Below are 17,570 nucleotides of genomic sequence, written 5' to 3'. Positions count from 1 at the left end.
TTCCGGTTAATTTTTTGACTATGCCATGTTTCAATTTTTAGATTGTGCAATTTTTTGTTTCGGGCATTCGTTTTTTTTCGAGGTTCCAATTTTATAATTTTTTTATTCAATGCGAAATTTTGCAGTTTTTCAATTTACAACTTTTCGGTTTTCAATTTTCCGTTTTATCAACTTTGGATTTTCTAATTTTTGTTTTTTTTTTATTTTAGGTTTTTCTACTTTTTATTTTAAATATATAAAAATCATAATTTGTTAAAAAATTGAAAAATTGGAGAAATGAAAAATTGAAAAATCGAAAGTTTGAAAATTTTAAAAACTGAGTAAAGGAAAAATTACTAAATACAAAGATACATTGAAAAAATAAAGGATATGAAAAACAAAAAACTCTTAAAGTCGAGAAAATGAAACTTACAAAATCGAGAAAATGAAAAATAAAAATTACGAACTTGAAAAATTGAGGAAACGAAAAACTGAAAAATTAAAAATTGAGAGACTGAAAAATCGAAAAATGGAAACATTGAAAAATAGAAAAATGAATCGGAAAGTCGAAGAAATCGTAAAATGGAAACATCGAAAAGTCGAAAAACCAGTAGGAAACTCGAAAAACTGAAAATTTAATTTGTTTTAATTTGTAGATTTTGCGATTTTTCATTTCGCAATTTATTTTTTTTTATTTTTTCAATTTTTCGGTTTGTTAATGTTGTGATTTTATTTTTTTTTTTAACATGAAATTTTAATTAAATATTTAATTTTTCAATTTTACTTTCCGACGTTTCGATTTTACGACTTTCTCAATTTTGCGCTTTTCGATTTTTCGCCTTTTCGACTTTTTCATTTCCTGATTTTCCGACTTTTCGATCCAACTAAGTTTCCGATTTTTTGACTTTCTGATCGAGATTTCGACTTCGATTTTTCGAAATCTTCGATGTTGCGACTTTTCAATTTTTCGATTTTTCGGCCTTTCGACTTTCTGGTTGATTTTTTGACTGTGCGATGTTGCAATTTTTTTTCAATTTACAACTTTGCGGTTTTCAATTTTCAGACTTTGGATTTTCTAATTTTTTTTTTTATTATAGATATTTCTACTTTTTATTTTAAATATATAAAAGTCATAATTTGAAAAATCGCGTTTATATCAATAGACCAATTCACGTCGACTTACAGGAACCCATCTTTTGTTAAGTTCCGGATAATATACCGAGTGTTAAATTTGTTGTAGACAAAACGTCGAATCTGTTTATCGTTTCATGCTATGAAATGGCCAATGCAACACAAACACACTTTATTCACCTCCAAGGTCCCAACTCGTAAACGCGACCACCTACCTTTTAATTTACACTTAATTTTATTATTTAATCTCCAAAGACAAATGATTCAATTAATAAATTCGCATTTACTGGTTGCATATTTTAGCTCCTCGTATAAAAAAGCCCCATTAAATTTACGAGGCCGTAAAGCGCCCATTTAAATTTTTATTGTTTATTCGCCCGTATCCATACATATTTACACAATTCCTCTCCCAACCTAATCCACATAAATTGTGCCCTTTAATACAAATTGTTTCGAGTAGTGCAACAAGTATAGTGTTAGTACGCTAGTTGTAATTTACGATCGCATTAAACTTAATAACCGTTTAAGTACGAACTAAGTTTATACCATGAAATATGGCACACAGACCGTATTAATTACAGCGACAGCATAAAGGCCTTGAGTACTGACCACATTAAAACCAAAAAGTGCGCCTGAGTTATTAAATTTACAATAGCGAAATTTTTCTTCCAGGGGGATCGCCAAGGCCGGCGAGCCCAACAACCTCTCCCCCATATCCCCCGGGGTGCTCTACATGGACTCCTCGGTCCACGGCACCCTCAGGCGGAAGCAGCGGCGCCTGGCCAGGGACAACCCCGGGCTCCTGGTGGCCCTGGCCAAGGGCGCCAACGCCGCCATCCACGAGTGCCAGCACCAGTTTCGCAACCAGCGCTGGAACTGCTCCACGAGAAATTTCCTGCGAGGAAAGAACTTGTTCGGAAAAATCGTCGACAAAGGTTGGTACATAATTTTGAAAGTGTGTGGGGACTTTTACGGCACGATCACGTTTAAGTGGTTTATTGCGGCGCGGATTGACAGCTTACAGCGTACGCAGATCTTTGATTGATAAAACGTCTTAACCTACTTTCTTCGAGATTTATGCGTTGCGGCTTTCACTCCGCTCGGTTTTAGGTCCGTTTTGTTTGGCGTTTTTGTGTAATTAAGGGGAAAGGGATTGCGTAAGGGGGCGGAGTCGAGGAAAAGGGCCAGTTTTGAAAGCGCAAACATACGAGTATGAAGTGAGCATATTTCACAGAAAATTTTAAGATCATCTACATAAATTAATTTGTTGATATTACAGTCACGATATCATTAAAAAAAAGTACGAAAAGTAAAGAACCTAAATTATCCTTGAAGAACCCCGAAAGTTGTTATCAAAGTTTTTTGGAACTCAATCTACCTGACTTGAGTTGATTATTGTTAATTGGTGAAAACTGAAAGTCGAAGGATTCCGACCTGACCTGACTTGAGCTGATCGGACCTGACATTAAATTTTACTAAATTTTATTAACTTCTACTTATCTCATTTTTTGACGATTTTGACCATAGAGAAAAATAATACCACCAAATAATGCAAAACCCTCCATTACCAAGTTCCTTTCCACCAAGATTTCCCAGTTCTCCCCTCTGTATCGTCCTGTGCTTAAGTCATCGATTATGATTTGTCTGTTCGATTAGTGAAATTTTGAAAATTATGTTGAAAATAGGTCGAAAATTGGGGTATTTTGCATATTTTTGAATGTTTCAAAGGACGATTTTGGAAAAACCATTGGAGTTTTCGAAGAAATGAAAGCGGATATGACTTCTGAGACCTGAAATCCATAAGAAAACGTATTTAGTAAAATTTCGAAAATTTTGTTGAAAATTGGTCGAAAATTGGGGTATTTTGCATATTTTTGAAAGTTTCGAAGGACGATTCTGGAAAAACTATTGGAGTTATCGAAGAAATGAAAGCGGATATGACTTCTGCGACCCGAAATCTACAAGAAAATGTACTTAGTGAAATTTAGAAAATTTTGTTGAAAATTAGTTGAAAATTGGGCGGATTTTGCAAATTTTTAGATCTTTCGAAGGACGATTCTGGAAGAACCATTGGAGTTATCGAAGAAATGAAAGCGGATATGACTTCTGTGGCCCGAAATCTACAAGAAAATGTATTTAGTGAAATTTCCAAAATTTCGTTAAAAATTGGTCAAAAATTGGGGTATTTTGCATATTTTTGAAAGTTTCAAAGGACGATTTTGGAAAAACCATTGGAGTTATCGAAGAAATGAAAGCGGATATGACTTCTGCGGCCCTAAATCTACAAGAAGACGGATTTAGTAAAATTTTGAAAATTTTGTTGAAAATTGATCGAAAATTGGAGTATTTTGCATATTTTTGAATGTTTCAATGGACGATCCTGAAAAAACCATTGGAGTTATCGAAGAAATGAAAGCGGATATGACTTCTGAGGCCCGAAATCTACAAGAAAATGTATTTAGTGAAATATCGAAAATTTTGTTGAAAATTGGTCGAAAATTGGGCGGATTTTGCATATTTTTAAATATTTCAAAGGACGAATCTGGAAAAACCATTTTAGTTGTCGAAGAAAGAAAGCTTATATGGCTTCTGCGACCCGAAATCTACAAGAAAATGTACTAAGTGAAATTTCGAAAATTTTGTTGAAAATTGGTCGAAAATTGGGGTATTTTGCATTTTTTTAAAGTTTTAAAGGACGATTCTGGAAAGATTATTGGAGCTATCGAAGAAATGAAAGGGGATATGAGTTCTGCGGCCCGAAATCTACAAGAAAATATATTTAGAGAAATTTTGAAAATTTTGTTGAAAATTAGTCGAAAATTGGGGTATTTTGCATATTTTTGAAAATCTCAAAGCACGAGTCTGGAAGAACCATTAGAGTTATCGAAAAAATTAAAGCGGATATGACTTCTGCGGCCTGAAATCTACAAGAAAATGGATTTAGTGAAATTTCGAAAATTTTGCTGAAAATTGGTCGAAAATTGGGGTATATTGCATATTTTTGAATGTTTCAAAGGACGATTCTGGAAAAACCATTGGAGTTATCGAAGAAATGAAAGCGGATTTGACTTCTGCGGCCCGAAATCTACCAGAAAATATATTTAGCGAAATTTCGAAAATTTTGTTGAAAATTGGTCGAAAATTGGGGTATTTTGCATTTTTTTAAAGTTTTAAAGGACGATTCTGGAAAGATTATTGGAGCTATCGAAGAAATGAAAGGGGATATGACTTCTGTGGCCCGAAACCTACAAGAAAATATATTTAGAGAAATTTCGAAAATTTTGTTGAAAATTGGTCGAAAATTGGGGTATTTTGCCTATTTTTGAATGTTTCAAAGGACGATTCTGGAAAAACCATTGAAGTTATCGAAGAGATCAAAGCGGATTTGACTTCTGCGGCCCGAAATCTACAAGAAAATATATTTAGCGAAATTTCGAAAATTTTGTTGAAAATTGGTCGAAAATTGGGCGAATTTTGCAAATTTTTAGATATTTCAAAGGACGATTGTGAAAGAACCATTGGAGTTATCGAAGAAATGAAAGCGAATACGACTTCCGCGTCCCGAAATCCACAAGAAAATGTATTTAGTGAAATTTTGAAAATTTTGTTGAAAATTGGTTGAAAACTGGGGTATTTTACATATTTTTGAAAGTTTCAAATGACGATTCTGGAAAAACCATTGTAGTTATCGAAGAAATGAAAGCGGATATGACTTCTGCGACCCGAAATCTACAAGAAAATGTATTTGGTGAAATTTCGAAAATTTTGTTGAAAATTGGTCGAAAATTGGGCGCATTTTGCATATTTTTATATATTTCAAAGGACGATTCTGGAAAAACTATTGGAAGTTATCGAAGAAATGAAAGCGGATATAACTTTTATTTACTTCTGTAAAGTCGATTCTTATGTATTTTTAAAATTATATTTTAAGGTACACTTTGATCAAGAAGATTTCGTCTACAAATTAAAGATAAAGCTCCACTTAAAATTATCAATCCTGAAGAAACGATTAATGAAAAAATTACCAAGATTCAAAATTTAGTATCCACTGAAAACAACTATTAGCGCAAATCGAATGTTTAGGAAAGTAGTACTAAAATTTATTGCTTAAACTTGATCACCAAATTGTCATAATATTAAATAAAAAATTTAAAAAATGTTTTCTATATTTCGGGTTAGAATATATTTTAAGAAAGAACAACCTAATATAAAAATGCAAATTTTAGAAGTTTGCCAAAGTTTCATTTCTTTGAAAATCTCTTGCATTTTTCCAGAATTGCCAATACGAAATGTAGAAGTTTTGAAAAAAAAATGTGAATTTCAAAACAAATATTTCGAAATAGGTAAAATTAATTTTTTTATTTCAACTTTTCAATTTTATATTTTTATTGATTCCTACCATGGAAGCCTCCGAAATTATTTCCAATTCTTAATTTTTAATTTTTCAATTTTTAGATTTTACCAATTTTCCATCTGCTGTTTTTTGAGTTTTCAGTCTTAAAATTTTCAATCTTGCGATTTTTCATCCTTTAGATATTTTCATTTTTAATTTTGTTGATTTTCGATTTTTCAGTTTTTCAATTTTTTATTTTTTGATTTTTTCATTTTTCGATTTGAATTTTGAGACTTTACTATTTTCCCATATGCTATTTTTTGACCTTGTAGTCTTAAATTTGCAATTTTTCGATTTTCCGTTTCTATAATTTTTTGATTTACGATTTTTCGATTTTTCAGTTTCTCGATTTTAATTCATTTTTTCAATTCTACAATTTTTCAATTTTTTATCTGTTAGATGTTTCCATTTTTAATTATCTCAGTCTTTCAATTTTAAAGTATCTCAATTCTTAATTTTTTGATTTTTCAGTTTTTCGATTGGCAATTTTAGATTTTAGCATTTTCCCATCGGCTATTTTTTGAATTTCGAATCTTAAATTTTTCAATTTTTAGATTTTCCGTTTCTTTAATTTTTTGATTTGCAATTTTTCGATGTTTCATTTTTCAATTTTTCGATTTGCAATGTTAGATTCTGCGGCCAGAAATCTACAAGAAAATGTACTTAGTGAAATTTCGAAAATTTTGTTGAAAATTGGTCGAAAATTGGGCGGATTTTGCAAATATTTAGATATTTCAAAGAAAGATTTCTGGAAGAACCATTGGAGTTATTGAAGAAATGAAAGCGGATATGACTTCGGCGGCCCGAAATCTACAAGAAAATGTATTTAGTGAAATTTCGAAAATTCTGTTGAAAATTGGCCGAAAATTGGGCGGATTTTGCATATTTTTACATATTTCAAAGGACGATTCTGGAAAAACCATTGGAGTTATCGAAGAAATGAAAATGGATATGACTTCTGCGGCCCGAAATCTACAAGAAAATGTATTTAGTAAAATTTCGAAAATTTTGTTGAAAATTGGTAGAAAATTGGGCGGATTTTGCAAATTTTTAGATATTTCAAAGGACGAATCTGGAAAAACCATTGCAGTTATCGAAGAAGTGAAAGCGGATATGGCTTCTGCGACCCGAAATCTACTGGAAAATGTATTTAGTGAAATTTCGAAAATTTTGTTGAAAATTGGTGGAAAATTGTGGTATTTTGCATATTTTTGAATGTTTCAAAGTACGATTCTGGAAAAACCATTGGATTTACCGAAGAAATGAAAGCGGATATGACTTCTGCGGCCCGAAGTCTACAAGAAAATATATTTAGTAAAATTTTGAAAATTTTGTTGAATATTGGTCGAAAATTGGGGTATTTTGCATATTTTTGAAAGTTTCAAGGGACGATTCTGGAAAAACTATTGGAGTTGTCGAAGAAATGAAAATGGATATGACTTCTGTGGCCCGAAATCTACAAGAAAATGTATTTAGTAAAATTTTGAAAATTTTGTTGAATATTGGTCGAAAATTGGGGTATTTTGCATATTTTTGAAAGTTTCAAAGGACGATTCTGGAAAAACTATAGGAGTTATCGAAGAAATGAAAGCGGATATGACTTCTGCGGACCGGAATCCACAAGAAAATGTATTTAGTAAAATTTCGAAAATTTTGTTGAAAATTGGTCGAAAATTGGGGTATTCTGCATATTTTTTAATGTTTCAAAGGACGATTCCGGAAAAACCATTGGAGTTATCGAAGAAATGAAAGCGGATATGGCTTCTGCGACCCGAAATCTACTAGAAAATGTATTTAGTGAAATTTCGAAAATTTTGTTGAAAATTGGTGGAAAATTGTGGTATTTTGCATATTTTTGAACGTTTCAAAGGACGATTCTGGAAAAACTATTAGAGTTATCGAAGAAAAGAAAGCGGATATGACTTCTGCGGCCTTAAATCTACAAGAAAATGTACTTCGTGAAATTTCGAAAATTGTGTTGAAAATTGGTGGAAAATTGGGGTATTTTGCATATTTTTGAAAGTTTCTAAGTACGAGTCTGGAAAAACTATTGGAGTTATCGAAGAAATGAAAGCGGAAATGACTTCTGCGACCCCAAATCTACAAGAAAATGTATTTAGTGAAATTTCGAAAATTTTGTTAAAAATTGGTAGAAAATTTGGCGGATTTTGCATATTTTTGAAAGTTTCAAAGTACGTTTCTGGAAAAACCATCGGAGTTATCGAAGAAATGAAAGCGGATATGACTTCTGCGGCCCGAAATCTACAAGAAATTGTATTTAGTGAAATTTCGAAAATTTTGTTGAAAATTGGCCGAAAATTTTGCATATTTTTGAATGTTTCAAAGGACGATTCTGGAAAAACCATAGGAGTTATCGAAAAAATGAAAGGGGAAATGGCTTCTGCGACCCGAAATCTACAAGAAAATATATTTAGTGAAATTTCGAAAATTTTGTTGAAAATTGGTCGAAAATTGGGGTATTTTGCATATTTTTATATATTTCAAAGGACGAATCTGGAAAAACCATTGCAGTTATCGAAGAAATGAAAGCGGATATGACTTCTGCGGCCCGAAATCTACAAGAAAATATACTTAGTGAAATTTCGAAAATTTTGTTGAACATTGGTCGAAAATTGGGCGGATTTTGTAAATTTTTAGATATTTCAAAGGACGATTCTGAAGAACCATTGAAAGCGGATATGACTTCTGCGGCCCGAAATCCACAATAAAATATTCTTAGTATTATTTCAAAAATTTTATTAAAAATTGGTCGAAAATTGGGGTATTTTGTATATTTTTTAATGTTTCAAAAGACGATTCTAGAAAAACCATTGGAGTTATCGAAGAAATGATAGCGGTAGCGACTTCAGCGGCCCGAAAAAATGTATTTAGTGAAATTTAGAAAATTTCGTTCAAAATTGGTCGGATTTTGCATAGATTTGTACTTTTCAAATAATCCCGAATAATAATAATAATCAAAAATTTTTCCTAAATATTCTGAATGAAAAATCTCTAGTTAGTAGAAGAAACGTAGCCAGACTTAATGGTTCAATTAATAGTGATTAATTATTTAGTTAAATAAAAATAGTTTGCAAAAAATTAGAAAAAAAAGTAAAACAATCCAAAAAATACCAATAAATTCCAAAAATTTCCAAACAATTCCAAAAAAATCGAAAAAATTCCAAGACATTCCAAAAAACGTAAAAATAATTTTCAAACGAAGACTAGCTTATACGAGAATCCTCTTCAAATGAGGAAATTGAAACTCTATTTTAATAAAAAAACAATTTTTTCTAGATTAAGATTCCAAAGACACTTTTGTAATATCTCTCAAATAACGGATACACATAGGAAATTCAACTTCAAAATGTTTCCAAAAAAAAAAATAATAAAAATAAAAATGGTTTCATTTGAATTTAAAAATCTTTGATTAATAAAATGTATGAAAAGTAATGAACCTAAGTTATCCTTGAAGAACCCCGGAAGTTGTTATCCAAGTTTTTGGGAACTCAATGTACCTGACTTGACTGGATTATTGTTAATTGGTGAAAACTGAAAGTCGAAGTATTCTGACCTGACCTGACGTTACATATTAAATTTTACCAAAATTAATTAATTCCTATTTATCTCAATTTTGACGATTTTGAGCATATAGAAAAATAATAATACCACCAAATTATGTAAAAGGCTCTATTACTAAGTTCCTTTCCACCACGATTTTCCAGTTCTCCCCTCTGTATCGTCCTGTGCTTAAGTCATCGATTATGATTTATCCGGTTCGATAAGTGTCCGTGTAAAAAATCGATGTACGATCAATAGCTGGCATTTCACGACGCGTGACAACGGATTCCTTTCTTCAACACGGCCATAAACAAGTAGGTTGTCATATTCGACATTGCGTGACTCAAGGCGATGTCCGGCGCGTCTTTATTTCAATGTCGGTGCTATTGTTTAATTTTTGCTCGGAATCGCTCGATAATGGAGCATCCACAACCACGACTGACACTACGTATAAAGATCGCGTGGGCCAAACGCTACAGGTGTCCGGCATTGTGCTCTAGCCGGGTGGCAGGTAGATGTTCTCGTACAAAATACATCTTCATTTCTCATACCGGCCGAGATTTACTGCGTCTGAGCGCGTTTTATATCGAGACAAGCTTGAATATTTCAGTAAAAATTTTTTCAAAAAGTCAACTCTGTGTGAAGATTTTTTTTTTTTTTTGAGTGCGAGTACAATGACGATTTTGAAAGAGTGTTTAAGTACCATGAAGTACCTGTAACATTCGTTTCAATTCCGATGCTGCTACTGTCCATAAATCCATAATGATGGATGAGTGGGTGCGTTTTTCACTGCTTGCCAATAAAAACATCACCTTAAATTAAACCATAGCGCAATTCGTGCTTTCTAAGCCACAACAGCTTTACAGAATCTTCGGGTGGACAAATGATGATTTATCGTTTGGAATGGCTATCGATTACTGCTTATTGGAACTGACAGGGAGCAAACGGAGGCCATTTGGCTTTAGAAATCAATGAAAAGTCGTAAATTTGATGACAGGTCGTAAAAGGAGGGCAAAAAATTGGAGTTAGGTGTGTTGTCATTCACCGATTGGAATCTCTAACGTGTTTACAGTTTCACTCGAGCCACCAATTCGATTTCCGTGAAATTATGCACACCTTTACCAGAGGCTGTTCATCCCTGTCACGGGCATTTCTAAACGTAAAAAATTTCTTCTTGGATAATGTACATCTGTTTTTAATAAACCGCTGTCCATATTATTCAAGGTCAGGTCACGTCCAGGAAGAATTTTACAACAAAAAAAGGTTAGGTCAGGTCAAGTCAAGTCAGGTCAGGTCCTCCCCACCCAATTAAAATTACACGGTCAGGTCAAGTAAGATCAGGTCAAGTCAGGTTAGGTTTGGGGAGCCTTTGAAGGTTTTTCCGACCAACAAAATAAGTCAGGTCAGGTTAGGTCAGGTCAGGTCAGGTCAGGGTTCCTGTCATTTCATTTTTAAAGGAATTTGATAGAACCTCGTGGGTTGCAGATTTATTTTATTTTTAAGAGTTTAAAAGAATCCTGGTGGCTGCTAGTATTTTTTTAAAGAATTTGAAAGAATCTCGGGGATTCCTATTTTATTTTTTAAAGGATTACAAGAATCTCGGGGGGTTCCTGTTGTTGTATTTTTAAAAGAGTTTGAAAGAATCTCAAGGGCACCTGTTGTCTTATTTTTAAAAACGTTTGAAAGAATCGGGGGGATCCTGTGGTTTTATTTTTAAAGAGTTTAAAAAAATCACGGTGGCCCTTGTTTTATTTTTTAAAGAATTTGAAAGAATCTCGGGGCCTCCTATTTTATTTTTAAGGAGTTTGAAAGAATCTCGGGGGTTCCTGTCATTTCATTTTTAAAAGAATTTGAAAGATCTCGTGGGTTGCAGATTTGTTTTATTTTTAAGAGTTTGAAAGAATCCCGGGGGCTGCTAGTACTTTTTTTTAAAGAATTTGAAAGAATCTCGGGGGTTCCTGTTGTTGTATTTTTAAAAGAGTTTGAAAGAATCTCAAGGGCGCCTGTTGTCTTATTTTTAAAGAGTTTAAAAAAATATCGGTGGCTCCTGTTTTATTTTTTAAAAAATTGGAAAGAATCTCGGGGGCTCCTATTTTATTTTTTAAGGAGTTTGAAAGAATCTCGGGGGCTGCAGATTTGTTTTATTTTTAAGAGTTTAAAAGAATCCCGGGGGCTGCTAGTTTTTTTTTTGGAATGTGAAAGAATCTCGGGGGCTCCTATTTTATTGTTTAAAGAGTTTGAAAGAATCTCGGGGGCTACAGATTTGTTTTATTTTTAAGAGTTTAAAAGAATCCTGGGGGCTGCTAGTATTTTTAAGAATTTGAAACAATCTCCTGTTTTATTTTTTAAAGAGTAGAGTTTGAAAGAATCTCGGGGGCTTCGTTTGTTTTATTTTTTAAAGAATTTGAAAGGATTTCGGGGGTTCCTCTGTTGTATTTTTGAAAAAGTTATATTATGTAAATCCAAAATATTTGGCCATCATTTGAAAAAATGGGCCAAAAAATATTTTCCAATCGGACTCAAATTTAGTTTCTGGACTAATTCTGCATCACTGAGTCCGTTTCTGGCGTCAGTTGTTGAATATTTCCACTTTTTTAGACGAAATTCTTGTTAAATCCATAGTCAAAAAGCAAATTTCGAATTTGACGGACGATAACTTCGGAACGGCATTAGACTTCGAGTTCCCGTTTTCACCATTTGATTTATTGAAGCTTTTTAGTCGCGTTGGTTAATTTTGAGGACGAAATCTGCGTCCGTTCAGAATCGACGGCTAAAAATGTAGGACGTTGTAACTTTTCAGGAATGTCGATGGTTAGAAAATTAAAAAAAAAAATCGGGAGTGCTCTGGAGACTACTTTTGAAGTCGGATTCTTATTCGGGAGTCTCAAATTAGTAAAGATGGTGAGTTTCACACAAATTGGGGTCGTTTAACCGAGTTACCTTGATATTATATAAATCCAAAATATTTGGTTTAAAAAAAAAAAGTTTTCCGAACAGACTCAAATTTAGTTTTTGGACAAATTATGCTCCAGTGAGTCCATTTCAGACGTCAGTCAAAAAGCAAATTTCGAATTAGACTGACGATAACTCCAGAACAGCATTAAATATCGAGTTCCGGTTTTCGGAGCCTAATTGAAAATCCATATTTCCCTACACAAAAATTTACCATTTTAAACATGTTTTAAGTTACTAAGTATAAAAAAATAATCACAATTGAGACGGGGTGGGTGGGCGGGGTTTTTAATTTTTTGTGAAGAATAAGTATCTTGCAGTTAAGCTCCGCCTCTTTAGTTCACGGCGAATAAAAAAATCATCACAATCGAGACAGGGTGGGTGGGCGGGTTTATATTTTGCCGTTTTGTTTTAATATGTGTAGACTTCTTTCCACAACATGAAACTTAAAACATATTTAAAATGGTAAATTTTCATAAGGAAATATCGATTTTGCCATTAGGCTCCGCCCCTTATTGCAAAATCCATATTTCCTTGTCCATGTACCATTTTGACCATGTTTTAAGTTTTTTGTCGTGAAAACATGGCCATATACATTAAAGAAAGAAGGCAAAATAAAAGCCCCGCCCACCCACCCTGTCTCAATTCTGATGATTTTTTTTATTCGTCGTCACCCGGGAGGTGGAGCTTAATTGCAAAATGCTTATTTTTCTACAAGAAATTACTATGTGAAATATGTTCTTAAGTTATAGTAAGATTCAAAGAAAACTAAATGAATTAATTAAAAAAAAAACCAAAAGAAAAGCCCTACCCATCCGTCTCAATCTCCGCCATCAGACGGAGGGGCGGAGCGTAATTGCAAAATAGATATTTCCCTATACAAATTTACCGTTTTAAAAATGTTTTAAGTTTCTTATTGTGAAAAGACGACTACACATATAAAGAAAAAAAAGGCAAAAGATAAGCCCCGCCCACCCGCCCTATCGCAATTGTGAATATATTTTTTTATTCGTCGTAAGCTGAAGGGCGGAGTTTAATTATCCTCATTTCCCTGGAAGAAATTAAAATCATGTTTTTGAGTGTTGTTCAAAGAATATGTATATTAAGGAAAAAATAAAGCCAAATATTAAACCCCACCCATACTTGCCCCGATCTCAATTTTGATAAATTTTTCATTCGTTGTCAGATCGAGGGGCGGGGTTTCATTGTAAAATCCATATTTTCCTACAAAAGTTTACCATTTTAAACGTATTTTAGGTTTCTAAGAATACAAAAAATCACTACAATTGAGACTGGGTGGGTGGGCGGGTAAATATTTTTCTTTTTTTACTTAACAAACATAGTATTCTTTGAACAACACGATACTCAAAAACATGTTTTTATTTTTTTTTTGTAAAGAAAAAGTATCTTGCAGTTAAGCTCCGCCTCCTTAGTTAACGGCGAATAAAAAAAATCATCACAATTGAGACAGGGCGGGTGGGCGGGCTTACATTTCGGTTTTTTCTTTTAATATGTGTAGATTTCTCTTCACAACATGAAACTTAAAACATGTTTAAAATGGTAAATTGGTATAGGGAAATATCGATTTTGCAATTAGGCTCCGCCCCTAATTACAAAATGCATATTTCCTTGCAAAACTGTACCATTTTGACCAGTTTATTGTTGTGAAAAGACGGCCGTATATATAAATGAAAAAAGACAAAGTATATGCCCCGCCCACCCGCCCTATCTCTATTCTGATGATTTTTTTTATTCGTCGTAAGCTTAATCGTAAAATCCTTATTTTTCTGTGAGAGATTACCATGTGAAATATGTTTTTAAGTAATCGTGTTATTCAAAGGAAACGAAATGTATTAATTTAAAAAGAAAACCAAAAGAAAAGCCCCACCCATCCGTCTAGATCTCAGTCGTGATGAATTTTTCATTCGTTGTCAGCCGGGGAGGCGGAGCGTAATCGCAAAATCGATATTTCGCTATACAAATTTACCATTTTAGACATGTTTTAAATTTCTTATTATGAAAAGATGACTACACATTTTAAGAAACAAAGGCAAAATATAAGCCCCGCCCACCCACCCTATCTCAATTGGGATAATAGAAAGGGGGGGGGGGGCAACTTAATCGTAAACTTTTTCCCATTTATTTTAGACGAAATTAGTCTTAAATCTATAGTCCAAAAGCAAATTTCGAATTTGACGGACGATAACTCCGGAACGGCATTAAACTTGGAGCTCCGGTTTTCACCAGTCGACTTCTTGAAGTTTTCTACTCGTGTTGGTTAATTTTGAGGACAAAAACTACGTCCGTTTGGAATCGACGGACAAAAATCTAGGGCGTTATCATTTTTTAGAAATGTCGATGGTTAGAAAATTAAAAAAAAATCGGAGTGCAACGGGGACTGCTTCTGAAGCCAAATTCTTATTCAGGGGTGCCAAATTAGTAAAAATGGTGATTTTCATACAAATCGGGGCCGTTTAAGCGAGTTATCTTGATATTATTTAAATCCAAAATATCTGGCTATAGGATGGTTTCAAAAAATGGGTAAAAAGAAACATATTCCCATCTGACTGAAATTCAGTTTCTAGACTAATTTTGCACCGCTGACTGCGTTTCTCGTACTAGTTGTTGAATATTTTCATTGTGTTTGACGAAATCCTTCTTAAGTCTATAGTCAAAAATCAAATTTCGAATTTGATGGACGATAATTCCGAAACGGCATTAAACTTCGACTTCCGGTTTTCACCGGTCGACTTCTTGAAGTTTTCTACTAGTGTTGGTTAATTTTGAGGACAAAAACTACGTCCGTTTGGAATCGACGGACAAAAATGTAGGGCGTTATCATTTTTTAGAAATGTCGATGGTTAGAAAATTAAAAAAAAATCGGAGTGCAACGGAGACTGCTTCTGAAGCCAAATTCTTATTCAGGGGTGCCAAATTAGTAAAAGTGGTGATTTTCATACAAATCGGGGTCCGTTTAAGCGAGTTATGTAAATCCAAAATATTTGGCTATAGAATGGTTTCAAAAAAATGGGTCAAAAAAAACATATTCCAATTTGACTGAAATTCAGTTTCTGGACTAATTTTGCACCGCTGACTGCGTTTCTCGTATTAGTTGTTGAATATTTTCATTGTGTTAGACGAAATCCTTCTTAAGTCTATAGTCAAAAATCAAATTTAGAATTTGATGGACGATAACTCCGGAACGGTATTACACTTCAAATTCCGGTTTTCACCATTCGATTTCTTGGAGTTTTCTAGTTGCGGTGGTTGAATTTTAAGGCGCAATCTACTTCCGTTTGGCATCTACGGACAAAAATATAGGACGGTGCCACTTTTCGAGAGTGTCGATGTTAAAAAATTAAAACAAAATCATGAGGGTGTCTAGAGACCTTTTGATGCCAAAGCCTTGTTCAGAAGGCTCGAAATAGTAGATGTAGCAATTTTTACACAAATCGAGTTTCGTTGAAGTGATACTTTTTATGTATTTGGCAATATAGGTGGGTTCAAAAAAATCCGTCAAAAGAAACATTCAGTTTCTAAACTAATTTTGCATCGCTGAGCCATTTCCGGCGTCAGTTGGTGAATATTTTTATTATTTTAGACGAAATTCTTCTTAAATCCATAGTCAAAAAGCACATTTCAAATTTGACCACCAAGGTATTAAAAATACAGGTAAGAAAAAAACATAATAATATTCATAATACCGAAATTAAGTCATTAAAAGTGGTTCAAACGTGATCATCACCCTTTGTTTCCATCTCCTCGTGTTAAAACCCCAATCCGCACTTGCTTCCTGTAGGTCCGGCCTGGAAGTTATGAATTATCGTTGTTTCGTTAATCTGTGCCCCCCTGGGGGAAGACCGGGTAATTACGTCATCATCGAGACTGCACGCTGCGAGCCATGATATATAAGTACCCGGACTACATGCTCAGGTATTGTTACAAACACTGTTGTTTATCACTACAAGATCTCGATCGAGTATTAGTCAGATTTAGATCATTAAATCCTCCATAAATAAACACACCGGATTTATTTATTATACTAATTAGCTTCTCTCGGTAATCGCCGGGTTTATTATCGCAAGCTCGGCCGATACACGACATATTGTCAATAAACAACCTTTTTATGGCATTAATTCAATCGACCGGACTCTTCCTGCGGTTATGAAGGCACTTTCCAAAACGATCTTGCAGAAGGCTGCAGGTTTATTAGCTTGCGTAAAACGAAATGTTCGTCGTTAAATAATCTCACTCTAATCCAGTCTTTCGAAAAATTCGATGACGTCATCAATCAATCACGATAAATAAGCTCTCCTCGCCATAATTGGTGCACTCGATTTTTTTGATGTCCACCTCTCCACAGGGCGAACAAAAGCGAGGGCTGGAAGCAAACATCTGGACATGCTCTCTTTGTATGCAACCCTTTGACAAATTTTAATACGCCGTAAAATGTCGTCCGAACAAGCTAATGAATGTTGAGGGTACTACATCAAAAAGATCAAAACATGTAGATCGACGAGGGCTTTAATCATGGGGATTGTCTTATTCGAGCCGGTCGGAATAGGTGAAGGATGACTCCCTGGGGATAAATTGCTACCTACGACGACTCTTTCCGGTATCGAAATTCACCATCTGCACTTTTTCCTTAGCAATGGGCGGGGATCTTTCGACGGGACGCTTATTTGTGGTTTCCAACAAAAACACAAAGGAAGCGGTGTGTGATTCAAATGCTGTTCATAAAACAGTTAATTAACATGTTTTAAAAATTTCGACAAACAGGGCTACACATAAAATTATATGTGTCAAAAATAAAATGATAAAATCTTTAATGGACCATAAAGCCATCACCGAAACTATTAAACGGCATTTGTCAGCCGACCAAAACCACAAAACATGAGCATTAAAGTTACCAGGTTTGGTATTCTGGGAGGACGAGGTTTATCGCCTAATCAGGACCGAGAGGTTTATGGGTTGTGGGGTTTCGGGCGCCCGGACGAGCTCGATTTGATTGTCGGATAAAAAGTGGTATTTTTAAGGAATGCTCGAATTAAACGAAGACCGAAGTTGCGCTTGTTGTCAATAACAACGCAAAATCGAGGTTCTAGAGTATTGAGTCTCCTACGATTTGTTAAATTTTTGTTAGTTTTAATATGTAAGGTGTTTTTGCAAAAATGGTGCATCTAAATGAAACTGAGCGCATAGAATCATTAGTGATTATCGGTTATTACGGTGACAAAAGACGGAGTTTTGCTCAAGTAGTAACACTTTTCAATGAAATTCATCCTGAGCAAGAACCCATTTCTAAGTCGACGGTTTCAAAGGTTTCAAAAGCCCTACGAAGATTTAATAAAACTGGAAGTGGCCTGCGAGATCACCGTCGTCCATAAATTCTTACTAACTCAATACAAAATTTTATTCACCGTCTTTTTTACTGCCAGGAAGTAAATGGAGCATCTTTTCATATTTTATTTTGTAATTTCAATCAGAAAGAAATTTTATTTTTGGAGGAAAATAATAATATACAATAATATTGAAATTTTTATTTTTAATAAAT

General features: G+C 33.9%; 1 protein-coding gene across 1 annotated transcript in view; it reads left to right on the top strand.

Annotated features, from left to right (window-relative positions):
* The window catches only part of Wg (wingless), a 63,534-nt gene that overhangs the window by 17,279 nt on the left and 28,685 nt on the right, over positions 1 to 17,570 (top strand). The window contains exon 2 of the mRNA XM_064062285.1: positions 1,783 to 2,045. Coding sequence (XP_063918355.1) covers positions 1,783 to 2,045 — 263 coding nt within the window. The remainder of the gene's footprint in view (positions 1 to 1,782; positions 2,046 to 17,570) is intronic.

Source organism: Zophobas morio, unplaced genomic scaffold (genome assembly GCF_036711695.1).
Source record: "Zophobas morio isolate AGI-343-1 ecotype UQ-CSIRO unplaced genomic scaffold, CSIRO_AGI_Zmor_V1 ptg000022l, whole genome shotgun sequence".
Classification (NCBI taxonomy): domain Eukaryota; kingdom Metazoa; phylum Arthropoda; class Insecta; order Coleoptera; family Tenebrionidae; genus Zophobas; species Zophobas morio.
Note: the sequence above shows the minus strand (reverse complement) of the source record. Positions and strands in the feature narration are given on the sequence as shown.